General features: G+C 36.3%; 1 protein-coding gene across 1 annotated transcript; it reads right to left on the bottom strand.

The window, feature by feature from the left end:
• Window positions 1–418: 418 nt before the first annotated feature.
• TAAR2 (trace amine associated receptor 2) lies at window positions 419–1,399 on the bottom strand. The gene has a single exon (XM_059176340.1). It carries the CDS (start codon window positions 1,337–1,339, stop codon window positions 419–421), a length of 921 nt encoding a protein of 306 aa, XP_059032323.1. The 5' UTR covers window positions 1,340–1,399.
• Between the last annotated feature and the right edge of the window lie 18,983 nt (window positions 1,400–20,382).

The raw sequence follows: 20,382 nt of genomic DNA, 5'->3' as shown, positions 1-20,382 counted from the left end.
AAGAGGGAGCAGCACCCTCAAGGTCTATTTGTGCCCTGATCCCTTCCAAATGGGGTAAAAGTCCTATGTGTTCTCCTCACACCATTCCTGATTTTTCCTCTTCCCCTCTGTTTGTTTGTTTGTTTCTTTCTTTGTTTGTTTCTTTCTTTCTTTCTTTCTCTTTCCCTTCTTCTTCTTCTTCTTCTTCTTCTTCTTCTTCTTCCTACCTACCTACCTATAAGTAGTGGATATATCAAGTATTCTGAAAAAGATTCCTTTTTTTTCCCCCTCAAGTCTTGGAAATGAAAAGCTTGCCATGATAGTCAAAAGTGTGCACACATTTGTGCACATGGCCATGCCCCCCCCCACACACATTTTAAGTGACTTTATTCTTCTAAATTCCAGTCCTTTTGCTTCAATTCACTCCTACAGGAGAAATCTATTCAGTTTCTTTTTGAGTAAACAAATTAGTATTATGGAAATGTGAGCTGCAAATCTTCCCTAGTAAAATATACTTCAATGCTCTGCGAAACCAGGGATAGAAGAAACCATATATTAAGGGATTACACGTGGAGTTAAAATAGCCAAACCATGTCAAAGCATCAAACAAAACCACAGGAGTAGAGAAGTCCAAAAAGGGATCCAATAAAATTGTGAAGAAGCAGGGAAACCAACATAATAAGAAAACACCCATCACTATTCCTAAAGTTTTGGCAGCTTTTTTGTCTTTCCTCATTTGGTTATTTTGGTTTTCTGGCAAATTATTGATTGCACAAGCATGTTTTCTTGACACTGCAAAAATCTTGCCATAAATCCCCACCATCACAGACCCTGGAGTGAAGAAACCCGCCATAAACAAGGTGGTCCCCCATAGCTTATTGAACATCACTGGACAGGAACTGGAACAAGCCACCAAGATGTCATAGCCTTCTATCCCATCAGCATAGGCCTCAGAGAAGACCACCCCAAAAGCAAATGCTCCAGGGACAGACCAACAGAGAAGTAGCAACCGCTTAATGAGGGGAATCGTTATTTTTGTGGAATAACGTAAAGGGTAACAGATAGCATAAAATCTATCAATGGCCACTGAGCAAAGATGGAAAATGGACGTTATGCTAAGCATTAGGTCAAAACTATAATGAATCTTGCAAAATGTAAGCCCAAAATACCAGCAAGTCTCCACTGATCTGACCATACTATAAGGCATGATGGTGAGCCCCAGGAGGAAATCAGTGACTGCCATGGAGAGGATGAGGAAGTTGGTTGGTGTGTGAAGCTGCTTGAAGTAGGAAATGGAAATGATCATGGCAAGGTTGCCAAACACCGTGATGAATATGGCTCCTGCCATAAATGAATACATAGCTGCTCGGACACCCAGTGATCTTTGATTTTCTGGGCAAGATCCATTTCCATATCCAGAGCAATCCAATATTTCCTTCAGAAAAATCAAGAACACATGAAATTTTGTCAGCAATACATAAAACATCCTATAATTTAGTTAAGTTTTCATAGAACAACTCAAGAAAAATATTGAAGACTCAAGGAAGATACTTAATTTATGCTGAAGTATTAGTTATGATCTTTCTCATTTATTTATCCTAACCTTTATTTGGAAATTCATAGAGTTTTTAACCTGAGCTTAAATGATCATTATTTACTTTATACATTCCCAGATACAAATTATACCACCAACATTTAGTAAGCTCTTACTTTATGCCAGGGCCAGAAATTTTAAAAAAAGAAAAAGAAGAGGAAGAGAAAGAGAAGACTGGAAGGAGATGAAGGGGAAGAGAAGAAGCAACAAGTTCATTATCTAATTCATTACAACCGATGTTCTTCTTGTTCATAGAAAGATTAGATATGTATCAGACAATACATTCACTTCTTCCTCAAATAAGTCTTGAACAAATAATTAGATTTTATTTGATTCAGGTCTACTGTCTTGTGTGACCAGGAGTTTATTATTATTTGAAAATTGTTTTATTCATGTGTTGTGTTATTTTCATAGTGTTTTGTTTTTTTTTTAAGATTTTATTTTATTTATTTGTCATAGAGAGAGAAGCAAGAGCATGCACAGGCAGACAGAGTGGCAGGCAGAGGCAGAGGGAGAAGCAGGCTCCCTGCCAAGCAAGGAGCCCAATGTGGGACTCGATCCCAGAACGCTGGGATCATGACCTGAGCCGAAGGCAGCCGCTCAGCCAACTGAGCCACCCAGGCGTCCCTTCATGGTGTTTTGATTTTGTTCATGCCAAGGTTGCTTGGAAGGGAAAGAGTCTTTTAAAGATATCTAATGATCTAGTAGAACATCTTCAGCCAGGCATGGAGACTTGGCAAGCATCTCACCAGCCAGAGGAGCTCAATCATATATGGAAAGAGACCAAAGTTGGACAACCTTCAGTTCTTTATGAAGAGAAAGCACTTCTCCATGGTGCTTCCCCTCAGAGCCTTGGTCAATGCATAGTAGGCAAAAATAAAAGCCCAGTGTTTCAGTGTGTGGGTCATGTACAGAGCTAGGAGCAGATGATAAGTGAACATTAGGACCACAAACCATCTCCACTCCCTTCTTGTGATGGTCTAGTATCTTCATTCTGCATATAAAAATCTGCATGATGCAATTTTACATGTATATTTGAAAGGAAACGTGTCCAACAATTAGGATCGCTTTACTTTCTTAAAGTACATTGAGGGAAAAAACACTACCTAATACAAAGGATTAGCTATTAATACTGTAGAATCTTTGGCTATCAAGGACTTCATAAATATCAGACATGACTACTTATTAACAGACACACCAGTAGATTCTCAGCCCCTGTGAGCACCATCACACACTGATCAATACCTGTTTATTGAGTGCCCACAACACACAAGACACAATGAAAGAATAGGAAAGCATTAGATCACTATCCCTGGCTTCAGAGAGTCTACATAACAGGTGATGAGCAAAACACATCAACACTTAAATGATTCTGCACTATAGATTTAAAAAAAAAAAAAAAAACCAACAACTATTGAGATTAACTGACCTAAGAGGGGTTGAGGCAAAATGTGCAAAGATAAAAAGTGGACAAGAGATGATCCAGTGATGGTGAGACTTTCCATCTGGTTCTCAACAGGTGAGTGGGATTTAAAACAGAAGAGAGAAAGCCTGTTCCAAGCAGAAGGAAATGTGAAAAAGAGACATGAGGTTGTTCAGAGACCTTCATTCTAAGAGTCTCTGAAACAACACAAAGAACATAGGGGGTTGAGGAGAGGATAGAGTGGGAGGAGGGTGGGTTTCTAGTTTCACTGTTGCCCCTCAAGCCAGTGATCTTAGCCATCATGTACCCAAGGAACTTTCCCATTTTGTTGTCAAATTTAAGTAGTGATTTAAAAGAGAGAAAAATAAATAAAGCTTTTAAGATAGCTGCAGGAGAATGAGTGCAGACTTGAAATTAAAAGCTTTCTCCAACTGATTCTTCTTTTTGTTCAATAATTGGTATTCAAGATTGTATTTATTTCAGGTGTTCAACATAGTGATTTGATATTTATATGCATTACAAAATGGTCACTACAATAAATCTAGTTATCATCTGTCACTAAGCAAAGTTGTTGACTTTATATAATAGTCAATATTGTTGACGATATTTCCTATGCTTTCCATTATTATATACCCACGTCTTATTTTTTTTTTTAAAGACTTTATTTATTTATTTGACAGAGAGAAATCACAAGTAGAGAGGCAGGCAGAGAGAGAGAGAGAGGAGGAAGCAGGCTCCCTGCTGAGCAGAGAGCCCGATGCGGGACTCGATCCCAGGACCCTGAGATCATGACCTGAGCCGAAGGCAGCGGCTTAACCACTGAGCCACCCAGGCGCCCCCACGTCTTATTTTTTGACAGGAAGATGGTACTTCTTAATTCTATTCACCTATTTTGTCCATCCCCACCCTTCTGCCTTCTGGTAATCATAGGGTTATTCTCTGCATCTATGAGTCTATTTCTGTTTTGTTCATATGTTCTGTTTTGTTTTGGGTTTTTTATTCATTTGTTTTGTTTTTTACATTCCACATATAAATTAAACCATATGGTACTTGTCTTGCTCTGTCTGACTCATTTCACTTAGCATAATACCTTCAGGGTCTAGCCATTTGTTGCAAATGGCAAGATTCACTTTTTTTTATGGATGAATAATATTTCAATTTAGATATATATATATATATATATATATATATATATATATATATATCACATCTTCTTTATCCATTCATCTATCGATGGACATTTAGGTTGCTTTCACCTCTTAGCAATTGTAAATAATGTTGCAATGAACATAGGAACTCATAGGTCTTTACAAATTAGAAAATGCAGTACAGTTGACCCTTTAAATTATATGTGGACTTAACTGCAAACTTCTTTGTGATCCTGGCTTAGTGACTTTGATATAATAATCATCCTACAGTCCATGTTTGGAAAGTCATACTCAATCTTCCAAGTTTCAAATCATAGAGCACAGAACTGACCTCCCTTCCGTGTAGCAAACTTAATTAGCCAATCAACTCTAAGAACTATAATAAAATTCTTTGAAACACATAGCATGATGCATACATTAGAATATGTCTGCCTCGAACCCCTGCCATAGAGCAGGAAGGGACACAGAAGATGACTATTTGGTGACTTCACCAAACAAGACTTTTAAGTAAGCTCCCTGTAAGCATCATTGTCCTCTCTTGGGTAACGTGACATCCATCATCAATTTAAACCTCTAGATGGCCATATCTTTCACATCTTCCACAGTGGTTATCTGTGAAAGATATGCTAAGACATAAAACAATACTTTCAAAGCCATATTTTTCTAGTGACACTAAAAATTGTTTTTTAAACTACTAATATAAGCACATATAGATACATGGATGGCAAGAGAATTAAAGTCTGGTCTTTTCTCCATTATTGCTGTATCTATAAGAAGCACAAAATTTAACAATCCAGAACATAAAGAATTGCTTGCCCATTCATGAATAATAAATAAATACCATATCTAAACTTTTTTCTACTAAATTGTTAAAAATAAAAATATTTTCTACATTCCCTGGGAAAATGATTAAATTGCAGGGCCATGACCACAATAATAAGGAATTTTCTGATTTTTCTAATGCAATTTCATTTCTCTCTTTTTCTTTTTAAAGATTTTGTTTATTTATTCATGAGAGACCCAGAGAGAGAGGCAGAGGGAAAGTGGACTCCCTGAGGAGCAGGGAACCCTATGCAGGATTCAATCTCAGGACCCTGTGATCATGATCTGAGCCAAAGGCAGATGCTTAACTGACTGATCCACCCAAGCACCCTCAATCTCATTTGTCTGTACCTTATTAAATTTGGTAAATACAGTAAATAGTAAAAATCCCTTTGCTTTAGCAACCATTTTTTAAACTTTCAACAGAATACAAAGTTCTTTTTCCTGCTAATCATTCTTTATACCTTTCTGGAATTATTCTGTCCTTACCCAAGCTTTTAGTTTCCTTCAGTTTTTCAATTTCTCTCAAATATTCCATGTTAATGAATCATAACATATTAAATAACACATATGAACAGCCTTAGCACAATGCCTGATATGCAAAGAATACTATCAATGTGATTTTCTTCTCATCTTTCTTCCTTGTTGGGATGAACACCACTCAAGAATACATTTGACTAGAAAATACTGTTCCTAAGAAAGTAAAGGAATGGGATTATGTGTAAAATCCTAGCTCTGTCTTAACTCTCTCTACACTTAGGTGAACACCAGTGATAATTTACTCAGCCACTTGTGAAGAGGTAACCCTTTCTAGGATTCCAATTTTCTTTCCAAGAAACTTGTTGCCCTTCCAAAAGGCAACACATTACCCTATTCACATAATAGACTGACTCAGCCTTTTATTACAAATTCGTATTAAATCCTGCACCCACCATCTTTAACATTCCTATACATACTCTTTGCACATGACAAAAATGCAAAACAGAAGAATCAAGTCATGCGTAATGCTATAACATAATTAGAGTGACAATTACTTCTTAACAAAACCTCAAGAAAGAGAAAACCCAGGTCCATCCTTAATCCCTTTTCCACATACCTGTTGTACAGCAGAAGATGCCATTGTTAATGAAATTCCTTCCAGAAGGAATTTTATTGCCTTGTTTCTTTTATATGGAACTAGAAGACCTGAACTATGTGACTTGTGCTCTTATAGAACTTTCAATTAGTCTTGAGGGAACTGGGGCTGAACATTTTAAGGTGGGGAGGGGAAGCAAAAAACAAACCCTTGCTGCTCTAAAGTTGAATGGTTTAATAAGCTTAAAGCACTCTCCCATCCTCTCAGGAGTGTCTGCTTACCTACGTTGTCATCACCGGACCTTAGGTCTCGAAGTCTGCTATCCCATAATGACTGTAAAAGCAAATCTGAACTGTTGTGTTCATTACAAGTGGCGTCAAGGAATCTGATCCCAACTGCACAGGGATGGGACCAGTGTCTCCAGTAGAAAAAGGACATGTGTCTTGCATTTCTTTAGGAAAATCCGAGATTATCAGAGTCCACATTTGTCTCACATTCCAGTCACTGAGAAAGGGCTATACCATCCATTGTCTTCTTTTTCTTTCTTTTTTTTTTTTCCACATAAAAGTGACTAAAAGTGACCAAATCTCATCAACCCTGTTAGATCTGGAAGAATGGGGCAACTTGCTGAATTCTCTTATTTGAATAATTTCCTTGTAGATTCTTTTGGATTTTCTATGTGGTTAATCATACTATATATAAATAATTATAGTTTTATTTCCTCCTTTTTGATACTTTAGGCTTTTAATTTCTTATTCTTAATGTATTGTGCTAAGACCTCAGGAACAATGTTGATTAAGCTACCATTAGAAAATGATGAAGCTGGTTTTAAAACAAAATTCACATGTCTTATGACACTGAAAAAGTCTTATGGAGATGATATGGCTCAAAACACTTTAGGAACTCCTTTCTTCTAGTATTTAATTCAGACACAAAACACTAGACATTTTAGGACAGTACATGTTCCCTTCTAGAAAATAAATACCACAGTTTATTACCCAATCAAATCACTGAGACTATGCTTAAAGTGTTTCTTACTGTTCTAAAAATGTAATTCACATTAAAGATTTTTTAAAAAAATATATCTTAGCTCTTTTAATCTGCAAAAAAATAGAATTATGTTTACTTTAGTCTGATAATGACATCTTCTCTGGATTTCTAAAGCACTCACTTATCGTGGCAACTTTCCTTGTCACTCAAATACTTTGTATTGAGATTTTCAGTTCATCCTATGCTACTATATTCTGTTTCCACTTTATCTTTACCTTTATCCTTTCCCACCACAAATACATACTAACAGAGAAGATTTTAAGCAAAGAAATTTTGTACTACAAAAAAAGAGAAGGAAGGAAGGAAACCAGCAAAGAAAGAAGGAATGGAGGAAGGGAAGTGGGGGAAAGAAATGAGAAAGGCATGAAAGGAGAAATGTGTGATATGATCATGCTCACTTCTCTCCAGTGGCTTCCCTTCTTGAAATAACATTCAAAGCTCTAATGTTAGCCATTCCAGCTACCTATTTGATCTTGTCTTCTATAACTCTCCTTCTTAAAAGGGAGTGCCAGATTTGATAGAAAAAAGCTCAACTATAAGCTGTTTTAAAGAGAAGAATCAAAAACCAGGATGCAGACATTTGAAAATAAAAAAAATCCCAAACAAATATAATCAAAAGAAAACTTGTATAGTCATGTTAATATCAGACAATATATATGTTAAGGCAAAAAGCATTACTAGTGAAAAGGATACAAAATTAAAAAGGTTCAATTTGCCAAGATGATGTAATGTGTCTATACTTAATAATAGTCTACTATATAGAATCTATAAAGAGAAAAACTGACCAAACTACATGGAAAATTAGACAAAGTCCACAACACTTGTGGCAGATTTTAACACATATCTATCAATAATTGAAAGAATAAGTACCAAATATCAGTAAGAATTTTAGATAAGCTAGACCTAATGAAAATAGGTAAGGCACAACAAAACAACTGCAGAACATACAGTCTTCTAGGGTATACACAAAACATTTACAAAAACAGATAAAATATTGGGATATAAAGTAAAGTCAACTAATTTCAAGCGACTGACATGATGTACATCAGGGTTGTCTAAGCACAGAGCAGTTAAGCTAGAAGTAAATAAAAAGGTAACTAGAAAAAAATTCCTTACCTTGGGATATTAAAAACACACTTTGAAATCACTCATTGACTAAAAAAAAAAGGAATTACACATTAAAATTGGAACTTACTTTGAACTAGGCAATTAAAAAATGTATTAACGCTTGAAAGAGTCATCTAAAAATAAAACTGAAAAGGATAATCTTTTCCTTAAATGCTTATATTAGAAAAGAAGAAAGACTGAAAATTAGCTAAATAATCATCCAAACTAAGAAGTTAGAAAAAGAGCAATGGAATACCCAAAGAAAAAGAAGGAAAAAATAATAAAATAAGAGCAATAATTGACCCGGGAAACCAACATAAAATAGAAAGGTTAAATAAAGCCTAGATATTTTAGAGAAAAAGAGAGAGGAAAAAATAAACAATATTAGAAATTTAAAAGCATATGAATATGTGTAACTACATACTCAGCAAATATTAAAAACGTAATAAGACACTATGAACAACTTTATACCAAAACAATGGAAAACCCTAGAAATTCCTAGAAAAATATAGTTCATAGAAACTGACTCAATTGGGGCGCCTGGGTGGCTCAGTGGGTTAAGCCGCTGCCTTCGGCTCAGGTCATGATCTCAGGGTCCTGGGATCGAGTCCCGCATCGGGCTCTCTGCTCGGCAGGGAGCCTGCTTCCTTCTCTCTCTCTCTCTGCCTGCCTCTCAGTGTGCTTGTAATTTCTCTCTGTCAAATAAATAAATAAAATCTTTAAAAAAAAAAAAAGAAAGAAAGAAACTGACTCAAGGAGAAATGGGAGACAGTCTGTTGGACAGTGTGTGCTTCCATACTATAAATCAGCTCATCTCCAATTGATCCATAGTAGGATGATGTCAGTATAATTCAGAATTATATGCTGATTCTCCTATGATCTTTCCCAACACATTAATGTTTTGAAGTAATTATGACAGGCTTCCTTACAATTGAAAAAAGAACCCTAGCAGTAGATATATATATATATATATATATATATATATAGAGAGAGAGAGAGAGAGAATATACATATATCCTCTCTCTCTTAGGTCTTAGGTCTTAAGGACCTTGCTGAAGCAGAAGTAGTAGCTTCTTTGGTGGTTTTGAAAATGGTGGCATCAGGAATCTCTGGGGAAGTCAAGAGTACATATGAAAAGACGGTAGACGTGTTTCCTCCAATGCTATTTTTTTGTTTGTTTTTTGTTTTTGTGGGTTTTTAAATTAATGATCAATGGCATGCATTTTCAGAGGTTAGATTTTTAATATTTATTTTGTCATTAAACTATTCTCTGTTGGAAGCAAATGCATTCACACATCCAGAATTCACAGGCACAAGTAGAAGCCCATCAAAGAAATTCACTGAGAAGCTGAGTGCAAATTCCAGTGGAAATTTACTCTCCTCATGTTTTTGTTAGGATTATTATTGCTTTTTAGGTCCCAGGTACAATGCTACATGGGGCTTGGGTGGTCTGCCAGTAATCCCATTTCCTCCATTAGCTCTATTATTCATTCATAGAGCACTGTTTTAATAACCTGCGTTTCTCTGGTACCCACACATTACATTAAAGCAGAAACATCTGTGCTTAGTCTGGGGACATTAAAATGAATAATTTGAAACGTACTCATAAAGAAAACTTCATGTCCAGATGGTTTTAATAGCAAGCCCTACTGAGCATTCCAGAACCAAATAATTCCTGTCTTACACAAACCTCTAGAATACAGAAAATGGCCAGTCTGCCAGTAGACTTTTGTGAGGTTAGCATAAACTTCATATGAGCTTATGAAATCCTCACAAGGATATATAGTATAGGAAAATTAAAGTTTGTTCTTACTCATAAACATAAAGGTAACAGTCTATAGACTACTGATTTATTTTTTTAAAAGAAAAGATAAATTCTGCCTACATTTTTACCCAGGTATATAAGCACAGTTTGACATTTTGACATTAGGACATGACTTGTAGTTATTCACAGTGTTGGAATAAGAGCAGGTAATCATTCAATTATCTCAACTGACACATGATAAAATTCAAATCCATTTATGATTTTAAAAAATAACTTGTGGCAAACTAGGGGGGGGAATTATTTCTATAACCCAATTAAGAGTATCTCTGCAAAAACTGAAAAGTTTTCAATGGACAGCTTATCTTAATGATGAAACATTATTCCCTTGAGGATGATGAAAACCCTCTGAAACCCTCTAAAACCACTTCATTTCCTTCTTTTGATGAAGGCTTTGGCCAGTAAAGAAAAACTTATAAGGATTAGAAATGGGAAAAATTATTATTGACAAATGATATAAACATCTATATAAAATATTCAAAATATATGTTACATTTTTAGAATTAATAAGAGAGATTAACAAGGTTGTTATAAAAAATCAGTGTACAGAAATATATCACTTATAACAATAAAAGATTAGAAATCATAACTTTTTAAAAGTCTATCTTTACAACATAATCAAAAAATATATAAAATACCTTTAAAAATAGATGTGAACATTCTTTATGGAAAAGGTTTAGAATTTTATTTAAAGATGTAAGTGAAGCCCTAAATAAATGAAGAAATATACCATATTCTGGGATTGAAAGAATCATTTTGGTAAAGGTGCTAATTTTCCTCAAAATGATCTATATCTTTAATATAGCCTCTATCAAAATTTCAGAGGGTATGAGTGTGCATATGTATGTGCATGTGTGTGTATTATTTGACAAGTCATCTCAATAATTTATAAGGAATTACAAAGGGCGATAAACCTAAATTCTCCAAATGAAGAAAAAGATAAAGGAAGAAGAGGAGGAGGATGAAAATGGGATGAAGGGAATTTTCTTTTACCTCATTTAAAGACAATATAAATTTATAGTAGTTAAGACATTGTGGTGTTGATACAAGGAAGGGAAGCTTCAAAGAGACTAAAATTACATATTTTCCTTTATACATATGGAAATATGATTATGATATTGCTCACAACAGATTAATGGAGAATGGTTAAGGGGGTTAGGACAATTATATACAAAAGATAAATGAATCAGGCCCTATCTCACACCACATGCACCAATCAATTCCAGAATTAAGGTGAATTAAAAACCTAGGTATGAAAAGCCAAGCTATAAAACTCAAAGAAGACATTTGGGAAAATTTCTTTATGATCTCATCATAGTAAAGGATTACTGCTGTCACAAAAGGAACAAAAAATAAAGCTTGATAAATTTGACTACATGAGAATAAAGAATTTATGTTTAACAGTAGTTACCATAAGAAACTTAAAAATTAAACTACTAATTGGGGGAAAGTATTTGTCACACATGTAACTGACAAAAGGTTAGCATAAGGAATATGTAATGAACTACAAATTAGTAAAAAAAAATTTTAAATAATGTTATTTTTTCTAATCTGAGTATAGGCTGCATGGGTGTTCGTAGTAGTAGTTTTTTGCCTAACATTTGTACCTTACATATAGTATGTTAAATATTCTATTCAATATTTGTTAAAAAGTTCATCACGCTGCACTGAATTATGTGCAGTAATAGAACTATGCCTGAGTTGCCTCTGGAGATCAGAGAAGCAAGTACCATCAGGGGCAAAGTGGCTCTCTAGCAGGCAAGCTTTGGGAAAGAGGCCATGGCAAGGCTTTGAGAATGAAGATGTAAACAATTTGATAAAAGAAATTAGTTTTTCTTTTAAAGATTCATTTATTTGTTTGAGAGAGAAAGAGAGAGAGAATGGGTAGGGGCAGAGGGACAAGGAGTGAGAGAATCAAGCACTGATATGCAAAGAATACTATCAATGGTGAGATTTAGTAAGCTGAGCATAGATCCTGAGGCAGAGAGGAGTTTAATCCCAGGACCCTGCAATCATGACCTAAGCCAAAACCAAGAGTTGACCACTCAGCTGACTGAATCACTCACTCACCATGATGAAGGACATTCTGAACAGCAGAAATAGAGTGCTGAAAGTCCACATTTTGAAAAACCTGGTTCTGAAAAGACAGAATTCTCAGGAAATTTAGGTAACTTGATGTGGCTGAAATATAATATGCTTGTAGGAAATGGGTTGAACATACAGATAGAAAAGTAGGCAGGACAGACCACAGTCCTTTACATTAGCCAGGGATTTGGGACATTGTGATGTAAGTAATACAAAAAGTACTACAAAAGACATAAAGATGTTCAACAGCAAAAAGATACTTGGACAAGGGGCCAAATACGGGTTTTACATGAATCAATGGTTACTGTCTGGAGACTGGACTAGAATGGTTAAGAGTTGAGGAATGAAACCTGTATTAGGATTTATCCAGAGTTCATGGAGGAAAGTTTGGGTCCTGAATTAGGATACATACCCCATATTTGACAGGATGTGAGGAGTAAGGAAGAGGAGGAACCAAGAACTCCTCCCAGACTCAGCTTGAGCAATTGCAAGAATAGTGGTGTCTTTCAACATTGAATATGGGTGGAGAAGGTGGGATAATGGGATAAATCAATTTAATTAGTACATACAGAATTTTGATTCCTGCTGAAATGGAGCTGTCTAATAGGCAGACAAAGACACCCATGTGTTTTATGTAAGTTGGCCAAAAAATAATAGAAACAGAGTAGGAGACAGTGACTGTACCATCATAGCAATGACCTTGAGGATTTGACATATCAGCTAAGCAGAAAGAGATCTGAGCTCAAGATGGATATCAGGGATATATCTTTAAATTCTCTCTGCTCCTGGAATAGCTCAATTGGTTAAGCATCTGCCTTTGGCTTAGGTCATTAGGCTCTGCTTCTGGCTCCCTGGTCAGTGGGGAGTCTGCCTCTCCCTTTTCCTCTGCCAGGTGCTCCATCCTGCTTGTGTGTTTGTACATTCTCTGTCTCTCTGTCAAATAAATCAAATCTTTAAAAAAAAATTCTCTGTGGTATGGACTAAGTCGGCAATACCTAAATGAATTGTAAATCATAATCATAACCATAGCTAATTTGTTGACCATGTGCTATGAACTTTGTACTGTACATCATGCAAACATATGATAAACTATAATCTCATTTCATTTCCAAAAGCTTAGTTTTCTTTCCATGAAAATTTCAGAGGGACCAGGAACATGTTGGTCTCATTCCTGTCTGTACCTTTAGCATGTAGCTCACACAATGGGCTATAACAGGTGCTCAATAAATACTTGCTATATGAATGAATAAGTGATTTAATGAAAGAATAAATCTTCAAAACACACTAGAAGTTATGTATTATCCACTTTACAAGTGAGAAAACTGAAATTTAAAGAGGTTTAAAAGATTACTTTCTGCTACTGAACATGGCTAAAGAGCTAATAATCACCAGTGTTTGAATGTAAACTCAGGGAAGTATGCTTCTAGTGTACATCACAAGCAATGATTCTGGTCTCTTTTGGTTGTGGTTTTATTTGGTGGCAACAGGAGTTGTGAGGAACAGTTTAGATGATGCACCCAGGAAATGACCATGTTTTTCACTTCCTTTTTTTATACAGAACTAACCTGTCACCTAGTTGTACATAATCAAATTTAGCTTGGTAGTAATTCCACATCTAGTCTACTGCATGATAGAAAACAGGTGCTATTGCAGTGTTTGTTCTCTTGAGTTTTATTTTATTGTTCCTTGTAATTTGAACCATGGAAGGAAAACCAATGGTTGGATCTATATGGTTTTCCTTATTCTTCAAACTTTTAAAATTTTCCATGCTTAGGACAATATACAGATAAGATGAAAATCCTAAGCCATTTTAAAATAAAGCTAAAATATTTCAAGCATATGATATCACTGTTTTCAAACTCTTGTTTGTTCAAAGTCTTGTGAGAATTGCTAATAACAGTAATTAAATGTGTTGATTGGATATTTGCCAATGCCCACCGCAATTCATTTACAGTTTGACACTCTGAAGAGGCAATTTGAGTCCACATCCAAAGAGACAAGTATAAGCAGCATCTCTTTTGCTTTGCTCTCATTTGCCAAACTTCCAAGTAAATAGAGACCAGAGGGCATTATTAACACATCGGCTGTTTGTCTTGGTCATGATGGGAAATAATTTCACACTCTAAGTCATTAGGGAAGCAATTGTGCTTAGTAGAGATAGGAAAACATTTCTCACAGAACTTTATTTGAGGAATCAAATGTTTGGGGGATTCTCAGACTACTAAGCAAAGACAAAGTGGAAATCTGAGGACAAAAACTTCAGCTGATGCAAGAGAAGCAAAATAGTGACTTCTACCTTAGTTTACTTTTCCCAACTGATGTAAATATGTTTACAGAGTTGGCATCATGAGCAACAAAACAAAGAACCAGCTATCTGGAAAATTTCAGAAGTCTCAGCAAAACCATTCAAATAGTATCACACCTTAGCCCTGGTTGCTGAAACAAAAGAACTCTTAACTAGATACTTATTTTCTTTGTCCCTTAATGGGTAATTTTAGATTTTAAATTTATCAGTGAGCTAGACAGGTGAAATAAATTAAGATCCTGTGGTGAAAGGAGGAACAAAAAAAAGAAAGGCTAATTTTGTTTTTGTAGCAAGAATTATTCTGCGTTTGGTTGTTGCCTTTGTCATCTGGTACTACTGACTGTGATTGTGGATTGTTAGCAGTCCTTATGACATTAATTTCTTCAGTGATTGGAGCTGACCAGTTGCCCTCCTGATATGTTTCAGGCCTACCATAAGATCTTGTTGCCCAAAACACGTTTCTTGCCATTGGGATTAGTTAGTAATAGGGTAGAACAGTGGATATTTCACAAATAAAAATTTTAAAAACATGGGTGGTAAATGTAGGTTTGTCAAATAGTCATTTAAAAAACCTTCCAGGGGTGTCTGGGTGGCTCAGTGGGTTAAAGCCTCTGCCTTCAGCTCAGGTCATGATCCCAGGCTCCTGGGATGGAGCCCCGCATTGGGCTCTCTGCTCAGCAGGGAGCCTGCTTCCCTTCCTCTCTCTCTCTGCCTGCCTCTCTGCCTACTTGTGTTCTCTGTCAGATAAATAAAATCTTTTAAAAAAATTAAAAATTAAAAAAATTAAAAACCTTCCATCTATTATCACCATATTTTCATAAAAGAAAAGAACATCTTAATCCTGAACATTTAGCAAGGTCATGACCTTAAATAAAAGAAAATTTATTAGGGGCACCTGAGTGTCTCACTTGATTGATTGAGTGTCCAACTCTTGATCTCAGCTCAGGTCTTGATCTCAGGACACTGAGTTCAAGCTCCGTGTTGGGTTCCATGCTGGACATGGAGCCTACTTAGTGAAAGAAAGAAAGAAAGAAAGAAAGAAAGAAAGAAAGAAAGAAAGAAAGAAAGAAAGAAAGAAAGAAAGGGAGGAAGAATGAGAGAGAAAGGAAGGAAAGAAAGAAAGAAAGAAGAAAGAAAGAAAGAAAGAAAGAAAGGAAGGAAGGAAGGAAGGAAGGAAGGAAGAAAGAAAGAAAGAAACAGTGAGGGAGGGAGGGAGGAAGAATGAGAGAGAAAGGAAAGAAAGAGAGAGAGAGAGAAAGAAAGAAAGGTAATCAATTAAGTTAGGTAAGTATTCAAAAATGAAAAACTCACTACCTTGTGAGTATAATTTTTTATTTTTTATAAACATATATTTTTATCCCCAGGGGTACAGGTCTGTGAATCACCAGGTTTACACACTTCACAGCACTCACCAAAGCACATACCCTCCCCAATGTCCATAATCCCATCCTCTTCTCCCAAACCCCTTTTATTTTCGTATTTCACAATGATCTGTAAAATGTTTGTCACATCCAGCTCTAATCCACAGGCTGAGAGGGTTTGAGAAACCCTGAGTTGGACTGTCAAGGCACCCTTAATTTGAGAAAATGACATTAAAATGCCTAAATTTCAGGAGATAACTTGAGAAATAATCTTTTTCTTGCTGCTTTAAAAACATCACATTCTAATCACTTATCTTTCCTCTCTGTCTTCCTTGGACACACATTCCTGGAGCAACTACCCTGTGCTAGAGCCTGTGGCAGGTGCTGGAGATTCATGTGTCAGGACTTCTGAACTCCTTTCTACATGTGCTTACGTATTTAGTATCTTCCTACGTTTTCACCGCACTATACAAACTGAAAAATTTTAAATTCTGTTTTCTTAAGAGGCTAAGTCAGTGGTTGTCAGAAGAGATGTAACCCAAAGAACCTACATTATGGGTTGAAATTGAAGACTTCTGAGTCTCAGTCCAAATATCCCCTCAAAATTCCAAGGCAGGGCTTCAAACATCAACTTAGGCAGTACACTGTAAGCTAAATCTAGATGTGTTTTAATAACTTAACTCTTGGGGCATCTGGGTGGCTCAGTTGTTTAAATGTCTGCTTTGGGCTCAGGTCATGATCTTAGGGTCCTGGGATAGAACGCCATGTGGGGGATCCCTGCTGAGTGGGGAGTCTGCTTCTCCCCCTCCTTTTGCCCCTCCCCCCACTCATGCTTGCTCTCTCTCTCTCTCTCCCAAATACATACAATTCTAAAAAATAACTCTTAAAATAATTTCTATTCATATCAAGTACACATTTACTGCCAAAATTAAACCCATCTAGGCACATCTGCTCTTATACTTGGCTGGGGATCAAAGTATGAAATCCTAGAGTTTCTCCATTGTTGGCCCCACTTCTTCTTTTTTTTTTTTTCAGCATAACAGTATTCATTATTTTTGCACCACCCAGTGCTCCATGCAATCTGTGCCCTCTATAATACCCACCACCTGGTACCCCGACCTCTCACCCACCCCCTGCCGCTTCAAAACACTCAGATTGTTTTTCAAAGTCCATAGTCTCTCATGGTTCACCTCCCCTTCCAATTTCCCCCAACTCCCTTCTCCTAACTCCCCATATCCTCCATGCCATTTGTTGTGCTCCACAAATAAGTGAAACCATATGATAATTGACTCTCTCTGCTTGACTTATTTCACTCAGCATAATCTCTCCCAGTCCTGTCCATGTTGCTACAAAAGTTGGGTATTTGTCCTTTCTGATAGAGGCATAATACTCCATAGTGTATACGGACCGCATCTCCCTTATCCATTCGTCCGTTGAAGGGCATCTTGGTTCTTTCCACAGTTAGGCGACCATGGCCATTGCTGCTATAAACATTGGGGTACAGATGGCCCTTCTTTTCACTATATCTGTATCTTTGGGGTAAATACCCAGGAGTGCAATTGCAGGGTCATAGGGAAGTTCTATTTTTAATTTATTGAGGAATCTCCACACTGTTCTCCAAAGAGGCTGCACCAGCTTGCATTCCCACCAACAGTGGAAGAGGGTTCCCCTTTCTCCACATCCCCTCCAACACATGTTGTTTCCTGTCTTGCTAATTTTGGCCATTCTAACTGGTGTAAGGTGATATCTCAATGTGGTTTTAATTTGAATCTCCCTGAGGCCTAGTGATGATGAACATTTTTTCATGTGTCTGATAGCCATTTGTATGTCTTCATTGGAGAAGTGTCTGTTCATATCTTCTGCCCATTTTTTGATATGATTGTATTGTGTGTGTTGAGTTTGAGGAGTTCTTTATAGATCCTGGATATCAACCTTTTGTCTGTACTGTCATTTGCAAATATCTTCTCCCATTCCGTGGGTTGCGTCTTTGTTTTGTTGACTGTTTCCTTTGCTGTGCAGAAGCTTTTGATTTTGATGAAGTCCCAAAAGTCCATTTTCGCTTTTGTTTCCTTTGCCTTTGGAGACATAACTTGAAAGAAGTTGCTGTGGCTGATATCAAAAAGATTACTGCCTATGTTCTCCTCTAGGATTCTGATGGATTCCTGTCACACGTTGAGGTCTTTTATCCATTTTGAGTTTATCTTTGTGTACGATGTAAGAGAATGGTTGAGTTTCATTCCTCTACATATAGCTGTCCAGTTTTCCCAGCACCATTTATTGAAGAGACTGTCTTTTTTCCACTGTATATTTTTTCCTGTTTTGTCGAAGATTATTTACCCATAGAGTTGAGGTTCCATATCTGGGCTCTCTACTCTATTCCACTGGTCTATGTGTCTATTTTTATGCCAGTACCATGCTGTCTTGGTGATCACAGCTTTGTAGTAAAGCTTGAAATCAGGTAGCATAATGCTCCCAGTTTTATTTTTGCTTTTCAACATTTCCTTAGTGATTTGGGGTCTCTTCTGATTCCATACAAAAATAGATTTGCTGGAGGGTGGAGATTGTAGTCAAAGAGACTGGGACTCACATCTAACATTTATTTATTTATTTATCTCTAACTTTTATTAGCATGATCCCCTTGGATACCTTATTATAATCCCTTATTCATTTATTCCCTCTTAAAAACAAGCATAAAGTGTCTTGTCTGTGTCTGGCATTGTGCTAAGCACAAGTTATACAACAATGAATAAAACACACACCCTAACTTCAGCAATTCACAGTTCAGTGGGGGCAGAGGATATCTTAGCACAATGAGTAAGGGCACCAACAAGGAAGCACATTGGATATTTTGGGAGTTCAGAGAAAAATGTCTACCTGATCCATGGAAATTATAGACAGCTCCTGGAGGACTCAAGATGAGTCCTTTAAAATGAGTAAATGTCAGCCAGTTAAGGGAGGTGGAGTTAGGGAGGAGGCATTTCAGCATTTCAGGCTTAGGGGGCTACAAGAGCAAAGGCACAAAGGAGAGAAAGCATAGGAACTAGGAACAGAACTGGAATTTGAACTCAGGATTTCCTGCTTCCAAAGCCTGAGGATGTCCTTGAGGGCGTGCAGCAGGCTTCTGCTCTATTCTGCTGTACTTCCGGGCTTACATAAAGTATCTATTCAAACTCATCAGATAGGTAGGTAATAGTTACTTTGCAAATGGATGTCAGTATTATACGTGTGTTTTTAAGTATATATTATATATATATAATATATATATATAATACACATTTATATACACATTTATATACATTATTTTTTAAAGAAATAAAAATTCCCATAGCCTCTCAAACATACTACATCACAGAACAGTGATGTGAAAATGTGGCCCCAGGTTCAATATCCTTCTGTGTAGACCTTGCCTTAAATCTTCTGCTATTCTTTTGCATAATTGTAACTTTGAAATTCATTAGGAAAGAGGATGATATAATTCTGCACCACCTTAAAAGAAAAAACAATCCAGTAGGTAATGTTTGCCTATGTCGACTTCTCTGCCTGAGCATATTCTGAGTGAGTACCACCATAGCATATGCCAATAAAATAACAAGGAGTAATACTAATATTGTATATTTGCTAAGTGTTTTTTTTTCTTTTATGTGCAAGTTTCCATGCTAGATGGTTTCTCTCATCTAATAAATAACAGTCCAGTGAGATGGGTAATATTGTTCTCATTTGTAAGTGAGTGAGCTAAGGCTTAGAGTTTTTAAGTAACTTTGTCCAAACATTATTAGATAAATATGGTGCCAGAATTCAAATCCATGGTGTCTGGCAGCTAAGCTTTCCCTCTTCACACAGATCATTTTCTTGGCATAGGACCTGAGTATCCACATAATTTATATTTATATTATTGCTCCCCAGCAGCAGCCAGGGTTGAGAGACACTACTTTCTAACATAACACATTGTGAAAACACTGACCAATAAACAGATCTTAGAGTTTATCCTCTATCTCAGTTATTATTTATCTGACTTGTATATTTATGGGGAGGAAGGTTTGCCATTGATAAACCATTGTGAGTGGCTTCACTTTAAGCTTCTAAGTCACTTAAGTTGATAAATATGCTAAAAACTTTCAATTTGTATGAGCCAAAGATTTCTCTCTTCCAGGAAAAGTCAAAGACAGAAACAAATTAGATGCTGATGATGATATGACTTCACAGGAGAACCAGCCTCAACCAAGTTAAAATGTTGGAGTAGTGTAAATTTACTGGGAGCTTAAAGACTTGGGAAAGGGGTTTTAGGAAGAGGAGGAATGTGGAAAAGAAGGTCAGGACTTGTCAAAGATAAATTTATTTTCTTTGAATACTTTTTACTGCTGGCCATATACTCAATAACTTATATTGAAACACTTTGGAAGATGCATATATACCTTATCTGAAAAAATACTTCAATCTGATTCTTACATCATCTAGATTATTTCAATGCAGCATTCAAAATATCTCTCTGGAGAGTTGTTTTGTTAGTACATTTCATAGTCTGTTAGACTTAAAAACAAATCATTCTTCATATATCTACACATTGAAGTTAAAGTACAAGCTCTTGTTGACAATGTACAACTAAACAGAAAC

The sequence above is a fragment of the Mustela lutreola genome, chromosome 6, assembly GCF_030435805.1.
Source record: "Mustela lutreola isolate mMusLut2 chromosome 6, mMusLut2.pri, whole genome shotgun sequence".
Classification (NCBI taxonomy): domain Eukaryota; kingdom Metazoa; phylum Chordata; class Mammalia; order Carnivora; family Mustelidae; genus Mustela; species Mustela lutreola.
Note: the sequence above shows the minus strand (reverse complement) of the source record. Positions and strands in the feature narration are given on the sequence as shown.